This window comes from Salvelinus alpinus, chromosome 22, assembly GCF_045679555.1.
Source record: "Salvelinus alpinus chromosome 22, SLU_Salpinus.1, whole genome shotgun sequence".
Classification (NCBI taxonomy): domain Eukaryota; kingdom Metazoa; phylum Chordata; class Actinopteri; order Salmoniformes; family Salmonidae; genus Salvelinus; species Salvelinus alpinus.
Genome location: NC_092107.1, coordinates 14407651 through 14427923, shown reverse-complemented (window position 1 = coordinate 14427923; position 20273 = coordinate 14407651). Strand labels below are relative to the sequence as shown.

The following is a 20273-nucleotide window of genomic DNA, read 5'->3' as shown; positions in this document are numbered from 1 at the left end:
TTTGCTCAATTAGCTAGGTCATTTTAGAATTGGTGCGGGATGAAAATGTTAAGCTAATTCCTACATTTTATTACAAAACGACCCACCACATCAAGATAAACTAAGAGTTTATCTTGAGTCCTTTTGCATGGCGATGAAATGTGCAAATAAATTGAGTGAAACAAATTGTATGAGAACCTACATTATAATAATTTTGAATAGGATGTTGATGTAAATTAAATCACTTAATGAAATACCATAACTAGTGTTGAAGAAAACATTTGAATCCTACACTACGCATAAACTGTACTAATAAGATCAGTTAAGGAGTGCCCACAAATATCAGTCTCTTCACCAGGAAGATACCGAGTTTGCATCATGGTCACTTCTGCCCTCTAGAGGTAAGAAAAAGAAACCGTCCAGCCTTGTCCTCTCCAATCTGTAGCAATACGAATGCAGATGGGAGTGAGTTGACAAATTGGACTTTAAGAAAAATATGGACATACATTACTGCTTTTACCTAGGGCGCTTTCAGTTGTCCACTGTTTGACCATTCTGAAAGGTATCCATTTACTACTTATTTATAAATGTATTATTCTCCTTTAATTATTTTATGTGACTCAATTTGCACTGTACAAAATGTGCTTATAAAGAGATATTCAGCCATTAATCAAGCACCAGCACTTTATTAAACACAGTCAGTAGTTCATACAGAGGACGCAGTGTTGACGTCATCCAGCTCACTGCTGCAGAGCTACAGGTAGAACCGGAAATCCCACAATAAGATACTGAACATTTACATTCTATATGGAGATGTTTCGTATTAGTGTTAGTCATGAAAATAACAGTTATGTCATGTTTAAGATCGAAATGATGTGCATCTCTTAAACTGTAAGTAAAATATTACATGAAATAGGTTGTTGGTTCATTAAATTGACTTCATTATATTTTAAAAAGGCAATCTTGCCACTGAATATAGGGTGTACAAAATAACATCTCACAGTAAACATAGTATAGCAGTATGTTCATTACCTTAAGTTTACAAAAAGGGTTTTAAAAACCACATTCAAGCAAGGTTTCCCGGACCCATTGATGTGCCTAACCCTGGACTAAAAAGCATTTTAAAAATGGAGAGTCTCAATTGAGTTTAACTCCAAGATTAGGCGTAATCTGTGTCCGGGAGACCGCGCGTCAAAGTCTTTCCCTTTTAAATAAACACAAAGTAAATGACACCAGCAGAAATTCACTATGATCTGAAAATGTCAAGCATAGGCCTAAATCACTCACTACACCCCAAACCTAAACACCACTCAGGTATGCATGTATTAGCAATGCACGTATCACTGTATCTACATAATTAGTACAGTGGCTATTTGGACAAAAAGCCACAATTAAACAACTTCCCATCATATCTGAATACATCCCTTGACAACCAACAGATGCAGGCATTCCGGGTCAGTGATATTTGTGGAATGGAAAGTGACAGTGGAGTGAGTCGACTGTGGCTCCCCTCATGGTGCAGTGCACACTTTTGGGAGCGCTTCCTCGGGCAGCTGCTCCTCAAACAGCTGCTCGTAGGGCAGCAGGTCCTCCTTGTCACCGAGGTGGCGACGTTGCAGCTTGGAGCGCCGGACGGTGATGACGATCAGACCCATCAGGATCAGAGCTGAAGTCACTGCCAGCGTGGTCACCAGGAAGAACCCTGGAGGGGAAGGATGATGCATTTACTTAAGTACACTCCCCTACGTATTTATTTGGACAGGAAAGTTTAAGCTTAAAATTTGGCTCTAAACTCCTGCATTTGAGAGCAAAATGTTTCATATGAGGCAATAGTACATTACTTTTATTTGAGGGTATTTTCATAAATATGTTGTACTGTTTAGAAATATCATCGCATCCCCCCCCCATTTGAAGGTGCTAAGTATTTGGAGAAATTGAATTATATGCATATTAAAGTAATCAAAAGTGTACTATTTGGTCCCATATTGACTCTACAAACTTGCAGTTTTTTGGGGTTGTGTTGGAGATGAGTTACTTACTGCAAGTAAGAAAATATGTTACTAAACACTGCTACATTTGTGGATGCTACAATAATTACAGATAATTATGAATCATATTCATAGCCCCAAGTGCTAACCTCCCCTGTTATTGGTAATGGTGAAAAATTAGCAGATCTTGGAGCTATGATCTTTGTGCCTTTGTAAGTTTCTCATTATTCACGATTTATTCATAATTATCCGTAATCATGGTAGCATACACAATAACGTTTGTTTTCAGAAACATACATAAGTGTGCTTCCTGAAAGCAAAGCACAACTTTAGAAACAGTTGGTAATTATACTTTTTATATTCCGCTGTAGCACATGAGCTTTTACGGTTTTGATGCTACAACACCAAAACAATGTCCAGACTGCCACTGGTCCGGTAGCTTGACAAACCTTTTGATACCACTAATACTTTGCACACTACAACCATATCTGCATAAATCCCAATGCATCTCAATGTCCATAGACTTGAATGGGAAGAATTCCGGTCGTAACCAGTCTTCCACCGTTTAAGATTGAATTGCATTTCTAACTTTAAAAACGCGCAGACCGGTCTGAAATAGGTTGCTTGTATACAGCTTTTTGCTGAGAATGACAGTTTGTGCCGTCATTGTGTTACAAAACTTTGCATCTGCACTGTTCAAGTAAATTTGTTTAACGTTTTCAGCGGAAATTGTTCAAACTAGTCCAAGTGCATAGAAGTGTGTAGTTAGTTTAACTTTGCAATCATTGGTTTTTGTTTGACATGCATTTTAAAGTGAAATAGGAGTCTTAGCATCACTTTAATCTTGGAATTGTCCAAATGCAGACAAGTAAGTAGAGTCAAACTTTATGTAGTCATTGAATGCTAGGAATAATGGGACCAAAGACTACTTCAAAACACAAGTGAATTTGTCAAAATACTTACGACACCTTCAAAATGGACAAGATATACATAGTGCTTTTATTTCTAAACAGTAAAACTTCCTCATAAAATGGTGACATTCTGGCTGTACGGTCACTGAAACATTGGATCCCAAATCCAAAATGCTGGAGTACAGAGCCAAATTAAAAGTTGTAGCTTCACTGTCCAAATAAATACGTAAGGAGTGTACAAATCATTAGGAACAACTGCTCTTTCCGGGACAAACTGACCAGGTGAATCCAGGAAAACGCCATGATCCCTTGACGTTAAATCCACTTCAATCAATCAGTGTAAATGAAGGGGAGGCGACAGGTTAAATATGGATTTTTAAGCCTTGAGACATGGATTGTGTATGTGTGCGTCATTCAGAGACTGATTGTGCAAGAAGATATTCAAGTGCCTTTGAACAGGGTATGGTTGTAGCTGCCAGGCGCACCAGTTTGTCAAGAATTGCAACGCTGCTGGGTTTCACATGCAACAATTACTCGTGTGTATCAAGAATAGTCCACCACCCAAAGAACATCCAGCCAACTTAACACAACTGTGGGAAGCATTGGAGTAAACATGGGCCAGCATCCCTGTGGAACGCTTTCGACACCTTGTAGAGTCCATGCCCTGGCAAATTGAGGCTGTTCTGAGGTAAAAAGGGGGGAGCAACTCAATTAGGAAAGTGTTCGTGTCCCAAATGTTTTGTACACTCAGTGTATCTTTCAGTTGTTCATGATGACTCTTTGTTATAGGTAACGTGATGCGAAACCAGTCTCATTTATCAATGAGATCAATGCAGTGGCTTGGGCACTCAGATTTGAATGTTAAGAGTTTGATCCCCAGACGAGTCATACCAAAGACTAAAAATGGCACCTGATGCGTCTCTGCTTGGCACTCAGGATTAAGGAGATAGATTGGCAGTAATGCCCTGTGATAAACTAACCTGCTGTCCAGGGGGTGTACTTGTACATCAAGCTGCCTCTGGCTCCTGCTCCTTGTGCAAGCCATTCCGGCTCGCACAAGCCAAGTTCATATACTACCCAAAACAAACTTTAAATCAAAACCTCTAGACTCTCCTGAAGCTGTATTCAGAACTGTTAAGTTTTGCCATCACACCCACTGGAACATGACCCTTTAAACCTCACCGCTAGCCTAGAACCTAAGGAAGGTTAGCTTACCTGGTGTCATGTGGTTATTAAGGCCATTGTGTTGCCCTTGCTCACCTGTGAAAATTATGGAATCAGAAAAGAGAGATCACTATAGCCACTACAAAAAATCGAATGAAAGTCAACGTTAGAAACACATTTGGCAGCAACGATTACAACTGTTAGTCTTCTTGGGTAAGTCTAAGAGCTTTGCACACCTGGATTGCGCAATACTTGCCAATTATTATTTTCGAAATCCTTCAAGCTCTGTCAAGGTGTTTGGGATGATGGCTAGACAGCAATTCAATTAGTGTCAGATTTTTTTAAGCAGATTTAAATTAAACAGAAACTTGGCCACTCAGGAACATTCACTGTCTTCTTGGTAAACAACTCCAGTGTAGATTTGGTCTTGTGATGTAGATTATTGTCCTGCTGAAATGTGAATTACTCTCCCAGTGTCTGGTGTAAAGTAGATTTTCCCTGTCATGCCTCAAAATAAGGCGTCAGTTACTGTGTTGGATTTGACCCAAACATAAGGCTTTGCATTTCGGCCAATGTTATTGATCTACCTCAGTTCTCACTTCACAGCCATTGAACTCTGTAGCGGTTTTAAAATCACTAATGGCCTCATGGTGACATTTCCTTCCTGTCCGGCAGCTCAGTTAAGTATGACTCTGTCTGGGTGATTTAATACATAATCCACACCCTAATGATGAACTTGGCCCTGCTTAAAAGAGATATTCAAAGTCTGATTCGTTATCGTTACCCAGCTACCAATCACTGCTCTTCTTTATGAAGTTGAATCTGTGCTTGAAATTAAATATTTGACTGAGGGACCTTACAGATGCATGTATGGGGGACAGAGGAAGGGGTAGTCATTTAAAAGAATCATGTCAACCCTCATTATTTCACACAGAGTCCATGTAACTTGTGATTTGCTAAGCCATATTTAACCCATAATTTAGGCTTGCCTAAAAAACATATTGCAACTACTTTATTTGTTTACATTTGCAGAATTTTCTTTTCACTGACCTATGGAGCATTGTGTTGATCAATGATAAAACGAAATCCATTTTAATCCCACTAACGCAACAAAATGGAAAACAATTCTTACCGTGCTCTCCAGTGCACCGGGCCATGCATTCGTCCAGTGTGTCGTAGCGGTTGCCGTTTCCCTGGCAGCCACCGTAGATGAAAGACTGGCAGGAGCGAGTGCTGGGGTCAAAGTAGAACATATTGAAGGCAGCGCGGCAAGGGCCTGAGTCCGAGGGCACCATGCAAGCATCTGTGGAAGACAGGAAGACCAGAGGACATTCAGAACGGATCTCAGAAGTGGGGCGCTAGCGCGCGTGAGGTAGAAGCGTTCCTTCATATCTCTTCGACACAAATTTTGAAATCTTAATTCACCATTTTACAAGTTCACCCCTCCAAAAAAACACAATGTTTAGTAGTACTGTAAACTATTTTTACAACACTGCTCATCATGTGCCAAGCCACACACCATAATTGCAAGGGTACATAGCTTTCAGGAAAAGGAGCTCATTATACAACAGGGAGAAATGGAATACAAAAGGTTCTCATCTTCCCCAACGACACGGTGGAGGTGATGGAGCAACGTTCTGCATTCTGTTTCTTGACTTCCTGCTGTGATGCAGACCATGAGGCGGAGGTGAAATACAGCCTGCATTTTAATCACAACGCCATGACAGGAGCCTTCACCAAGCCCGAAGACGCTGCAAGCTACGTGTCAAAACTACAGCAAATCCCCTGGCCACAAATTTCTGGAATATTGAATGAACAGTGGATTATGTTTATTCATAAAAGCGGCAAAGTATTACAAAAAAAATCCAACAACCGCGGAGAGGACTGTTAAGTCTGACTGTTGCTAGCGTAGTATTGGTCTGTTCTAGATGATGGGGAGAACAATGCTTCATTTGGAGTAGTGGGGAGGGTGGGTTTCGCTGGGGTCTGTTACGGTGTTTTGTGCTGCCAGACAGCAGCATCAGATCCAACTGGATTTCTCAAGTTTATTAAACACCCTTCTCTTCCAAGGCAAGAGGTGTTGCTATTCTTTCGTAAAAACAGCTCTTTAACTCTTGTCCACAGACCCACACAGTAGGTACAACATTAACGCTTTCCCGGTCACCCTATTGAATGTCTATGGCCCAAACATTGACAACCCACATTTCTCTCCTAATGTTTTTTTTATTTACTCCCAGATCTTAATTCCACTAATCGGAGGCGATTTTAATTGTTACCTTGATCCATATCGTGACAACCTGTCTACACAGACTCTACAAAATTTCACCCGTGTCCAGGTACTAAATAATCTAAACAAATCCAGGAATCTAGTGGACGGACATCTGAAGAGACTGCAACATCCCACAGAGTAGAATGAGCAGTCTGTCTTATTCTAGAAGACAGCAAAATGATACCCAAAGTGCTCAATTCAAAATACCATAGATTCTTAAGTGACCACAGTCCAATTACGTTGTCCCTCTCTTCGCCAAAACAGAAGAGAGGGACAACTGCATAACAGTTAAGTTGAATGAGTTCCTCAGACTAATGACACAGGAGTGGTATCTGATTCTACACTACGGGAAACGTTAAGTGGTTATGAGGTCATTATTTCATATGAGTGACAAAAACAGGGAATCGCATGATAGAAAAATAACTCCCAGCTTTGGAGACAACCAGAACTTCAGGTTGACTACAACAATATTTTGATGTTAAAATATGAATACAACTCTATTATTGGTTCTCAGGTCAGTAATCTAGTAAAGCTGAGACAAAAACAATTTGAACTAGGGGACAAACTGGAAAGGTAGCTCGCTTGACAACTAAAGGGTACACAGGCAAATCGAACAATCCATTCAAATCAGGTCTAAGGCGGGCACCTTGCTGACAGATCCTAAAGAGATAAACTGCTTCAAAGAATTTCAGTTATATTTTTCCAGATCCGATCCGTCAGCCTTCTGTGATGCCGTCAGCTTGCAAAAACTTAATAGCGACCAAAGAAACTCAAATTTCACAATAGAAGAAATAATTGAGGCAATAAAAGCTCTCCCCCCTGGAAAGGCTGCAGACCCTGATGGTTTTGGCTGTGAATTTTATAAAACATTCAGTGAAGCTCTCGCTCCCCTCTTACTCAGGATGTTTACTGATTCAACAGAAAATTACTTTTGCCGAAATCATTGTAAGCCAATATTTGCCTTGTTTAAAGGCAGAGAGGTAACAGATCCCGCAAATTTTAGACCGATAGCATTGCTTAATTTAGATTTTTTTTTTAAACGTATCAACAAAGTACTTGCTAATAGGTTAAACAAACATGCAACCATTATTCATCCAGATCGGACCGGGTTTATCCCCGGCAGGTTATTTTTCTAATGTGCGCAGGCTGCTTAACATTCTATACGCAAATCATGGGAAGCGTGCCAAGGCGGCTATTATAATAGCTAGATGCTCAAAAAGCGTGTGACCAAATAGAATGGTCATACATGCGAAGCGCTCACTAGGTTTGGATTTGGCGACTTATTTATCGCCTGGGTCAAAATGCTCTACCTGCCCAACAGCGACAAATCTAGGCCCTTTGAACTACATAGCTCTGTCCAGCAGGGTTTCCCACTTAGCTGGCTGCTGTCGCCCCTGTACCCCTGGCTATACAAATAAGGAATCATCCTAATATCCAAGGTCTTAAATTAGGGGGGAAAAAGCCGCATTTCGTTATATGCAGACGATGTGCTTCTATACCGCAGACATAGCCTCTGTCCCTAACCGACGAGACTTAATTCGATTAATTTGGCAGACTGTCTGGCTATTCATTAAAATGGGCGAAAGTGATCTCATATGCATCTCAGATAATATTATAGCAAGTGAGCTAGAGAGGATACCATTTAAAGTAGTGCATGACCAATTCACTCCTGTTCCATGAATGCCAGATATCAATTGATACAATAACGTTTTGCATAGACAATCATTACTCCAAAACCAAGTGATAGACCTGGGGGTAAATTCTCCCCACTGTGTGACAAATGTAAAGCCTCAGAGGGTTCATTAACTCATCATTTTAGGCTCTGCCCCCTACTTCATTTATGGAGGAACATCTTTGATTGCTATTCAAAAAGGTTTCAGAGAGGGCTATTGAACCTGACGCAGAGCAAGCCCTCTTCGGCTGCTCAGCGTCTGTTCTAAGATCGTCCTATGAGGAACAACAGGCTTTGAAGTTTGTAATGGTGGCTGCAAAAAATAATAATTATCCTCACAGAATGGAAGTCACCAACCCCCCCCCCCCTTAACTTGGAAAATATATTTGTTTCCCCCCCCTGCAGATTTCTCAAGATGTGGTGTCAGTCTGATTGTGAATACTGACTAGGAACACTTTGTCGTTGTAAGTCATTTTTGCTAGATTCTTGTCCCGTGTCTTGCTTAAGCAATACTTCATTTCATATGTTTGTTATTTGTGTGTGCTTTTGTTTTGTACTAAAGTGCAAAAGGAAACCGTTTAAAATAAAATAACTGATCTCAAACCTGCAGGCCTCAACTTGTGAAAAAGGCTATCACATCTGGAAGGACGCTTGAGACCGATCCCAGAACAGCAAACTACACCGTGCAGGGAGAATGGTTTACATAGAACCTCAACCTTAAGGAGCTAGACAAAAGCCAAAAAAAGTAGTGACTATCCAGTTACCTTTATATTCAATGCTCTTGTGATCTGTAGGTTTGTCAGCATCAGATCCTTTCCTTCCCTTAGAGCCAGCGATGACAGTCACTGGAAAGACAAGTAAATGTAAGAGGGGTTGCTGGGTAGGGAGGCCTGTTGGGGTTTGTTGAAGGTGAGAAGTGTTAGTTAACAATGGGAGGAAGTGAGCGAGTGGGAATCAGTAGGTGGTACGGTATATAAGTAATGGAAATTGAATTTAAACTGAAGGCAATATTCACCTAAGTTTAATTATGAAATACAATTTATGAATTCAAATGATTAAATGTGTGCGTTAGAAAATAAAACATGGGACTAAAATATAATCTGTTGGCAATGAAATTGCACCACACGTTAGCCAAAGACTGAACAGACTTGACACCTAGTTTAACAATAAATGTGCAATAAGCATTAAACACAAGGTAGGCTACTTGATTTCAACATCTGAACAAAGTGGACAGGCTAACATGCTGTTCAAACAGTTGGAGACGGAGAGAAGGGTGTGTTCATAACAATTCAAGCAAATATTTAAATCTGAAGATTAGCTGGCTACTCACTATCACGTGTTCATTTTCTATAAACGCCTGCTCCATGTAGTGAGTGTGAATTATGCATGGTTCTGGTGGTTTTTTGCTTTTACAAAAATGCAATTTTTTCATAGAGACTTGAAAGCCAGATCAGTGATTATTGGGGGGAGGGGGTTAAATGATAAACGATTTAGATACAATAATAAAATTAGTGGGTCTTATGGTTGTGGAAGGCTTATATTTAGCCTGAGTATAATTTCACAAGCCCTGAATGTTGCGCATTCCAGGTGTGAAAAGCTCTTAAGCCTTGTTCACACTGATACTTTCCGAAGGCACACGGAAAAGATTCAGACCCCTTAACTTCTTCCACTGTTACATTTTAGAATAAGGCTGTAACGTATTACATTGAGGGAGAAAAAAAAAAATCCACACCAAAATGGACAAAGCAAAAGAATTAAAAAATAAACTGTTTTAGACATTTTTGCAAATGTATTAAAATAAAGGAAATTTCAGACCCTTTACTCAGTACTTTGTTGAAGCACCTTTGGCAGCAATTATAGCCTCGAGTCTTGGGTATGACGCTACAAGCCTGGCACACCTGTATTTGGGGAGTTTCTCCCATTCTTCTTTGGAGATCCTCTCAAGCCGCCAGGTTGGATGGGGAGCGTCGCTGCAGTTATTTTCAGGTCTCTCCAGAAATGTTAGATTGTGTTCAAGTCTGGGCTCTGGCTGGGCCACCCAAGGATATTCAGAGACTTGTCCCGAAGCCCCTCCTGCGGTGTCTTGGCTGTGTGCGTCGGGTCGTTGTCCTGATGGAAGGTGAACTAGTCGAAGGTCGAGAGCAGGTTGTCAAGGATCTCTGTACTTTGCCTAAATCCTGACTAGTCTCCTTGTCACTGAAACATCCCTACAGCATGAAGCTGCCACCACAGGGATGGTGCCAGGTTCGCCAGACGTGATGCTTGGCATTCAGGCCAGAGAATCTTGTTTCATGGTTTGAGATTATTTCGGTGCCTTCTGGCAAACTCCAAATGTGCTGTCAGGTGCCTTTTACTGAAGAGTGGCTTCAGTCTGGCCACGCTACTATAAAGGCCTGATTGGTGGAGTGCTGCAGAGATGGGAGAACCATACAGAAGGACAACCATCTCCACAGAGGAGGCCCTTCCCCCCCCAATTGCTCACTTTGGCCGGGCGGCCAGCTCTAGGAAGAGTCTTGGTGGCTCCAAACTAGGAATGGAGGCCACTGATCTTGGGGATCTTCAATGCTGCAGAAATGTTTGTTTTGGCATCATTCCCCAGATCTGTGCCGACACAATCCTGTCTGAGCGCTACGGACAATTCCTTCGACCTCATGGCTTGGTTTTTGCTCTGACATGCACTGCCAACAGTGGGACCTTAGACAGCTGTGTGTGTGCGCGCGCCTTTCCAAATCATGTCCAGTCAATTGAATTTACCACAGGTGGACTCCAAGTTGTAGAAACATCAATGAAACAGGATGCACCGGAGCTCAATTTGAAGTCTCATAGCAAAGGGTGTGAATACTAATGATATTAAGGTATATGTTTGTTTTAACCTTTTGTTCACTTTGTCATTATGGGGTATTGTGTGTAGATTGACGAGGAAAAGTTTATTTAATCCATTTTAGAATAAGGATGTAATGTAACAAAATGTGGAAAAAGTCAAGGATTCTGAATACTTTCCCAGAATGCACTGTATGAGGCTTCCTAACATGACCTATGACTTGAAGTGTGTTAAACAGATAAGCGGAGCTGTACACATTACGGAAGGACTGAGGAATGTGGAACTGTTCACTGATTTATCGAGAACCCCCTCAGGTCTCACAAGTAGTTGACATTATACACATCAGTCAAGTTGTGTTTTAATGTTGAGGATCATGACATTTTGCCTTTTAAAAGCAGACACCAGCCAAGAGATGCTGTATGATATGACCAGTTTTACTACAGCGAAAGAAAGCGTTTAAAATAGGTGATGGTAAATAGTACTACGTGTTACCTTGATCGTCGGCAGGCATAGCCATTCTTCTCTGCATGGGCGAGTCCTTGGACAGCAGCACAGCACCTGTTGAGAAAGTGATGGTCCATGAAAGCCATTAACTGAACAAAAGCACGTTGACTCACGGTTTAACCTTACTGTAAAACGGTGTGTCGGTTGATAATGAAGTGATTAATACATGGAAAACGCAAGGGTCTTTCATCAGCTGTGGCTTCTTCCTGTTAATATTAGCAACAGCCGTTCATGAAACACTACAACCCATTAAAAAAAAGTAAAAGAAAAGAGCGATAGTGGATTAGAGTGCAATTTGTATTCTTAAAAATCCTGAATTACAGCCATTTCCTGTCTAAACAAGCAGCCAGCAATAATTCAGACTTACTGATGCCTTAAATGGAAGAATGTGGAATTTGTTGGGCACTTCCATGTAAAGGACCCATGAGAACCAACAGGTGAAGTTTATAAGAGCATGTCAAATCTGGTGTCAAATGAAAGTGTATATTATACACATACGAAGTCGCAAGTTTACATACACTTAGGTTGGAGTCATTAAAACGTGTTTATCAACCTCTCCACAAATTTCTTGTTAAACTATAGTTTTGGCAAGTCAGGTAGGACATCTACTTTGTGCATGACAAGTCATTTTTCCAACACTTGTTTACAGACAGTTTATTTCACTGTATCACAATTCCAGTGGGTCAGAAGTTGCCTTTAAAACAGCTTGGAAAATTCCAGAAAATGAAGTCATAGCTTTAGAAGCTTCTGATAATTGACATCAATTGACTCAAATTGAGGTGTACCTGTGGATGCATTTCAAGGCCTACCTTCAAACTCAGTGCCTCTTTGCTTGACATCATGGGAAAATCAACAGAAGTCAGCCAAGACCTCAGAAAGAAAAAAAATTGACCTCCACAAGTCAGGTTCATCCTTGGGAGCAATTTCCAAACGCCTGAAGGTACCACGTTCTTCTGTACAAACAATAGTACGCAAGTATAAACACCATGGGACAACGCAGCCGTCATACCGCTCAGGAAGGAGATGCGTTCTGTCTTCTAGAGATGAACGTACTTTGGTGCGAAAAGTGCAAATCAATCCCAAAACAGCAGCAAAGGACCTTGTACCTTTCTACCAGCATCTTCACAAAAGTATATTTTTCCACAGTAAAACGAGTCCTATATCGACATAACCTGAAAGGCCGCTCAGCAAGGAAGAAGCCACTGCTGCAAAACCGCCATAAATAGCCTGACTACGGTTTGCAACTGCACATGGGGACAAAGATTGTACTTTTTGGAGAAATGTCTGATGAAACAAAAATAGAACTGTTTGGCCATAATGACCATTGTTATGTTTGGAGGAAAAAGGGGGAGGCTTGCAAGCCGAAGAACACCATCCCAACCGTGAAGCACGGGGATGGCAGCATCATGTTGTGGGGGTGCTTTGTGGTAGTTCACAAAATAGATGGCATGAGGCAGGAAAATTGTGGATATATCAAAGCAACATATTAGACAGTCAGAAAGTAGAAGCTTGGTCGCAAATGGGTCTTCCAAATGGACAATGACCCCAAACATACTTCCAAAGTTATGGCAAAGTGGCTTAAGGACAACAAAGTCAAGGTATTGAATGGTCATCACAAAGCCCTGATCCTATAGAAAATGTGGGCAGAACAGAAAAGCGTGTGCGAACAAAGAGGCCTACAAACCTGACTCAGTTACACCAGCTCTCTCAGGAGGAATGGGCCAAAATTCATCCAACTTATTGTGGGAAACTTGTGGAAGGTTACCTGAAACATTTGACCCAAGTTACAACGCTACCAAATAAGTTTGTAAACCTCTGACCCACTGGGAAGGTGAACGAAATAAAATATAAATAATTCTATTATTCTGACATTTCACATTATTAAAATAAAGTGGTGATCCTAACTGACCTAAAACTGGGAATTTTTAATAGGATTAAATGTCAGGAATTGTGAAAAACTGAGTTTAAATGTATTTGGCTAAGGTGTATGTTAAACTTCAGACCTCAACTGTATATATATATAAAATAAATTATTCAACCCATCTGGTTGGCGCATAGGTGGTGGGTACAATTTGTTTTTCAACAGGACAATTACACAAAACACACATCAAGGCTGTGTAAGGGCTATTTGACCAAGAAGGAGAGATGGTGTGGCCTCCAGAATCCCCCGACCTCAACCCAATTGAGATGGTCCAACTCATCCCAAACCAAAGAGTGAAGGATAAAAAGCCAACAAGTGCACAGCATGTGTGAACTCCTTCAAGACTGTTGGGAAAGCATTCCAGGTGAAGCTGGTTGAGAGAATGCCTTGACAGCTTTGCACACTGTTGGCAAAGTGTGGCTACTTTGAAAAATCAAAAATATATTTTGGTTTTACACTTTTTTGCTTACGACATGATTACATGTGTTATTCATAGTTGTCTTCACTATTATTCTACAATGTAGAAGTAAAAATGAAGAAAAACCCTAGAATGAGTAGGTGTCCAAACATTTGACTGGTACTGTATACGTTTGCGCCAATTGCAAGAGCCTGATCATGAACAGTTTATTATTATGGAATGGATGCTAGAATGTGGTGCTTAACCGGTTTAACCACTTAACCGGTTTGGCATTGGGTAAGCTGAAGCAATCATAAGACTATCTATGCACACGACACACCCATAACAAACACTCTACACCTCAAAGGGATGATGTAAAACTAACTAGCTTAGCAGTAGAGACTCACATTAAAATGGTCATGGTTCTGTTGAACAGTTCCAAAAGCCTTTAAAATGACCCGTTTGAGTTAAATGTACTATTATATCTTCTGTAGCATAGTTGGAAACAGACAGTAGTTGGACTAGTAGCCTGCTGGACTGATGTGACAGACTTAAGGATGCTGCCAGGATCCTAGTGGAGGGAGTGTGTGCCTGAACACAAGCCACAGATGAATTTTTGCCTGTCTCCCCATGGGGTGCACGGTGATGGAGGTTACTGTGGTTTGGAGTGGGCCACTTTGTTTAACAGTAGGTTGCCATGTCAAGAGGCTTAATGCTCTGTGTATGACCACTGACGAGGTGTGTGACCTAAAGGAGATGCTCTTTTGACTATAAAAAAAAAGAAAGAAAAAGGACAATAGTATGTGCAGTATACCACTAGTGATGCACGCTAGAACTTCCCTCTAACAATAGAGGATTGTTTACAGATTAACACAGGCCTACAGGGAAATTCCAAGACAACAGAATTAGATTTATCAGTTTAAAATGCATACCAAACATACCATTGATTTTCTACATTTTACAAGCCATGCTACGCTATGCACAAGGACCACTTAATCTCCACAGAACATTTTACAAAAGCACACTTCGAGGAAGAACTGTGCAAACAAAGTTTGTAATAGGATAAAACAGCGGGTGATTTTACCGTAAATATATATTTTTTTAATAGTGCACAAAGTTTGAGAGAAACACACTTATACATATGGAACAGTTCTTTACATTTTTGTTCAGTGTAGAATACACAAGGCGCCATGTCGAAATTAGGTTGTGCATCAGTGTTTCTGTAGTTATGTCAGTCACTCATTTAGCCCATGATGAGTTCCAATTTTTTGTGGCCCCCACCCCCATCAAAGTTGCCCATCCCTACAGCAAAGAAACAATAGAACCGGTACGGATTGCTATGAAAAACCTAAATAACATTGGGGTGTGGACAAAGACACACAAGAGAGTTAGTTAAGCCTGCTGAAAAGGCGTTGACACAATCGTTTGTGTTTTGGCAGTTTTAGTCGAGACAAAACGCTGACTGCCCAATCCAGTTTAGGAGTTTTGACTTCGGGAGATTAATAAAATGCACATTAAATAATGATAAAAAATGTAAGACGTTGAGAAAAGTAGGACTACCTACTTGTTTACAGAGAAAACAAAGACTTACCCCCAACAGATCTTTTAACCCAGGGCATTTCCACAGTAACAGAGTTACGCTGAAGACTCAGATTGTTCACTTTCAAATCTCAAACCATTGATAGAAAAACAATACAACTACGCACCATGACAAATGAGCAATTTACACAGTGTATATAAATTCAGCAAAAAAAAGAAGTGCTCACTGTCAACTGCGTTTATTTTCAGCAAACTTTACATGTGTAAATATGAACATAAGATTCATCAACTGAGACAAACTGAACAAGTTCTACAGACGTGTGATTAACAGTAAGGGGGGGGGGTCAAAATCAAAAGTAACATTCAGTATCTAGTGTGGCCACCAGATGCCATACTACAGTGCATCTCCTCCTCATGGACTGCACCAGATTTGCCAGTTCTTGCTGTGAGATGTTATCCCATTCTTCCACCAAGGCACTTGCGAGTTCCAGGACATTTCTGTCCTGGAAGGCCCTAGCCCTCACCCTCCGATCCAACAGGTCCCCAGACGTGCTCAATGGGATTGAGATCCGGGCTCGTCGCTGGCCATGTCAGAACACTGACATTCCTGTCTTGCAGGAAATCACGCACAGAACGAGCAGTATGGCTGGTGGCATTGTCATGATGGAGGGTCATGTCAGGATGAGCCTGCAGGAAGGGTACCACATGAGGGAGGAGGATGTCTTCCCTGTATCGCACAGCGTTGAGATAGCATCATCGGACTGAGCTTGTTGCAGTGACACACCGCCACAGACCATGACGGACCCGCCACCTCCAAATCGATCCCGCTCCAGAGTACAGGCCTCGGTGTAACGCTCATTCCTTCGACAATAAACGCAAATAATAAACGCGAATCTGACCATCACCCCTGGTGAGACAAAACCGCGACTCGTCAGTGAAGAGCACTTTTTGCCAGTGACGATGGGTTTGTGCCCATAGGTGACGTTGTTGCCGGTGATGTCTGCTGAGGACCTGCCTTACAACAGGCCTACAAGCACTCAGTCCAGCCTCTCTCGGCCTATTGCGTACAGTCTGAGCACTGATTGAGGGATTGTGCGTTCCTGGTATAACTCGGGCAGTTGTTGCCACCCTGTACCTGTCCCACAGGTGTGATGTTTGGATGTACCGATCATGTGCAGAAGTTTTTACACGTGGTCTGCCACTGCGAGGATGATCAGCTGTCCGTCCTGTCTTAGGCGTCTCACAGTACGACATTGCAATTTATTGTCCTGGCCACATCTGCAGTCCTCATGCCTCCTTGCAGCATGCCTAAGGCACGTTCACGCAGATGAGCAGGGACCCTGGGCATCTTTCTTTTGGTGTTTTTCAGAGTCAGTAGTAAGGCCTCTTTAGTGTCCTAAGTTTTCATAAGTGACCTAAATTGTCTGTAAGCTGTTAGTGTCTTAACAACCGTTCCACAGGTGCATGTTCATTAATTGTTTATGGTTCATTACAAGCATGGGAAACCGTGTTTAACCCTTTACAATGAAGATCTGTGAAGCTATTTAAATCTGTACGAATTATTTTTGAAATAGAGGGTCCTGAAAAAGGGACGTTTCTTTTTTTGCTGAGATAGAGAATATATATCTATATTCACTGGAAGAACTGCAGATGCAAAGAATTACAGTAAAATCTCACTTGTTTTTTTCTGTTAACAAACTTAGTATGTGCACAGTTCTTCCTGTAAATATGCCTTTGTAAAATGTATACATGTTTAAAAAGGTATTTGCGTAATTCTATCACCATGGAATTGCCCCCCAGCAGTCCCTGTTGAAGGTTGTTAGTAACATGAGACTTCCCTCTCGCTGTTACTTAGTTTACACAAGGTCACTTCCTTCTCATACAGCTGGCTCTGTCCCACCCCCTCAGACTGCCTGTGTTGACTTAAGGACACAGCCGAATTCCACTGACAACCCCTCGGCAGTGACGCCATGGCTGGGCCAACAGAAACCACAGATACACAAGTATTTCCCCCAAAAATGGAAAATCAACTAGGTAGAACAACATCTTACCTGTCACCCCACTACAAGCCCCCTCACATTCCTCCTGACTCTGAAAGTTGTTGCTGTTGCCGTTGCAGCCGCCATAGATGAACAGCTTGCAGGTCTGGTTGGTGACGTCATAGTAGTATTTGGGGAAGGCAGCGCGGCAGGAACCCACTACCATGGGCATGCGGCACTTATCTGAGGGAAGAGGAAAGGGCAGACGAGAGGTTAACACTGAAGCGGGTCACGATAAGCTCAATTCACAAGGAAACCTATCCGTTGTCAGGTAAATTACATGCTTAAAATTTTTTTTTTTATACTCAGAGTAGCAATCGGGAACTACATCAGTCAAGATGAAAATATGATTAACACCAATACAAAATAGTATAAGTGCAAATAAATGTATGATGAGGGCCTAGTTGTCAAAGAAAAGCACCCTTCTAGGAGGAGTTAGAAGTCCTACTGTAGCTCTCTCCGGCCTTTATTTCCCAATGATTTACATACTGAGTGAAACCATGAGAGCTGGAATGGGTAAACAAAACATGACAAAAGAGCAGAGACCTGAATTCCTCCACCACACCTTTTACGCCAATCAATCTTATCTTGCAGATGCAAACTTGGCTGACTTGTTGGCCCAGTCTCTTGCCGCATTCAAAACTGGGAAATGTGAAGTCGGACATCTCTGACTTCCGACTTCAGTGCATTCAAGACAACTGGGAACTCGGAAAAAACGACCACAAACTGGGGAGAAAAAAAAATCTTCGGAATTCCAAGTCGGGAACTTGGGCCTCTTTCACGAACTGACTTTCCAACCTGAAGATCACTGATGTCACAATACTAGAGCAAAAGTACTCAGTTTTAAATATTAAGTATCAAAAGTAAATGTAATTGTCAAAATATACTTAAGTATCAAGTAAAAGTATAAAACTTCTATTAGGCAATCCAAGCGGTACAATTTTCTCGCAAACACTCAGACATCTACATTAAGCATTTGCGTATAGTCTGCCAGATCAGAGGCCGTAGGGATGACCTCTTGATATAAGTGTGTGAATTGGACCATTTTACTGTCCTGTTAAGCATCCAAGTACTTTTGGGTGTCAGGGAAAATGTATGGAGTAAGAAGTACATAATTTTCTATAGGAATGTAGTGATGTAAAAGTAGTCAATTATAAGTACTAAAGTACAGACCCTCCAAAAAAAATACTTACGTAGTACTTTCAAGTATTTTTACTTGAATACTTTACACCACTGAAATAACTTGGGTGAAGTTGACAAACAAGAACTATTCTGGAGTGTGAGTCAATACCCCCACATCACAGGATTCGAGTCAATACCCCTGGCACAGAAACCACTTTCCTAATTTTTCCACTTCATAAACCGCACCTGACTTGGTTACGAATGTATGACCAACATGTATGAGACGCAAACACAGCACCATTGATCGCTCTAGAGATAATGTGAATGAAATCCAGAAGAATGAGCACTGGTGGCCACTGAGATAATGTGTATAGGAAGAAGCAAATAAAGAGACATTACTGTATAAACTTGAGTGGTGGTCCACAAGTCATTTTTTTTCACTTTAGCCTTTGTCAGTTTAAAGTACAGATCAAATCGAAATGCTAGAGTATTTATCTTGCACTAAGACTACTTAGCTCAATAAAAATAAATTGGAAAACAAGGAGAGAGCTGGGGAATGGTAATCTGTCACATGACCCCAATTTGTAAGCCATATTGACCCCCCCCCCCCTCCCAAAAAATAGGCTATTGGCATATTAATTGACAAAGTGCTAATATAGCCTAGCCTACTTAGCTAAAGCAGTCCCTATTAGTGCCAATGACGCCCCTGAATTGTCATTGTCCTAAAGATCAATATGCCTACCTGTCGAGTTGACTTCCCTGGGCACACCAGCTTCACTAATATCGTCAACTTCGATTTTTGTAGTCTTTGGATGCGTCTTTTTGCGGTAGACCTTGAACTGTGTATCGGACTGTAAGACGCAGACGTCCTGTCCATCTTTCATGCAGTTGACGAGAAAACACTCCGAAGTTCCATCCCCTGGGGTTCCAACCAAAGCGAGCTGGCAGTCCTGGTATCCGCAGCAAGCGTCCTGACACCCCTTGTTGTCTGAGATCTCCGGCAGGTGAGCCAAATAGCTGGCTCCAGCGTCAAGGGATTTTGGGTCAAGACCTTGGTCGGTGTCGGTGTCTACATCCCAAGCGCATCCTTGTTTATCTTCGCCCAACTGACCGCGGACCAGTACCGCGAGCAGTACGAACAATAGACCACCACTCCACACCTGTTTCATGTTTTTCTCCGTCAATGTAAATAACACTCTTCCAAATAATATTTTCTCGATCGACGTAGCAATTCGTCTTAGATGATTAGATGCTGTAGGCGAGACTACTTCCCTGTTGAAACGACCTCTTTTTGTTGTCTTGAATATACTGTAATTAGCGACAGGTGCTCTTTACCCCGCCCACGGAATAATGCGAGGCCATGTTCAATTGCCAAACGTTTTCGAACGTTGCAAATAGAGAAATGTCGTGAATAGAGCCAATGTGTTCCAACCGGTTCCGTCCGGCTGAGGCGCACCAAGCGGTCTTTTGGGCGTGAAGTTAGGTAAAACTTTTTCAAAAGTTCCATCTTCTGTGTTCTTTTTCATGACATTCAGATGTATCAGATATTTACTTTGTTAGGCCTTCGGATTCGTTCAATCTAATCACTAATTTAGTTATGCTGTTGTTGTCGTAGACTAACACAGACGCTGTACACAGGTTGTCTTCATTACCTTCTCAGAAAAGTGAATCCATTTTATTTTGATACCACAAGATGGCACCATTGCCCTTCTGCCATAAAGATATCCCGTGTACATGGTAAGTCACCCCATTAGAGCGCAGGCAAGAGCAACAAAAAGTACGAGAAATACCAGACTGGCCAAGTTGATTTTAATTCTTATTTAGGATAAAAGCCTGTCACAAGTCTACTATAAAAGGTTGTGAAATAACATTGTTCATGCTTTCCAGTGTTTGGTGAGCGAACAATACCAGCTGCATGCATCCTCTAGTAGCAGGTACAATGTCGTA

The 20273-nt window shown here is 41.5% G+C and overlaps 1 protein-coding gene across 1 annotated transcript; it reads right to left on the bottom strand.

Annotated features, from left to right (window-relative positions):
* Positions 1-649: 649 nt before the first annotated feature.
* LOC139549070 (kunitz-type protease inhibitor 2-like) lies at positions 650-19739 on the bottom strand. The gene is made up of 7 exons (XM_071359176.1): positions 19069-19739; positions 17217-17387; positions 11297-11362; positions 8748-8828; positions 5175-5345; positions 4094-4138; positions 650-1681 (listed from the first exon to the last, which is right to left on the bottom strand). Exons 1-7 carry the CDS (start codon positions 19493-19495, stop codon positions 1491-1493), a joined length of 1152 nt encoding a protein of 383 aa, XP_071215277.1. The 5' UTR covers positions 19496-19739; the 3' UTR covers positions 650-1490.
* Between the last annotated feature and the right edge of the window lie 534 nt (positions 19740-20273).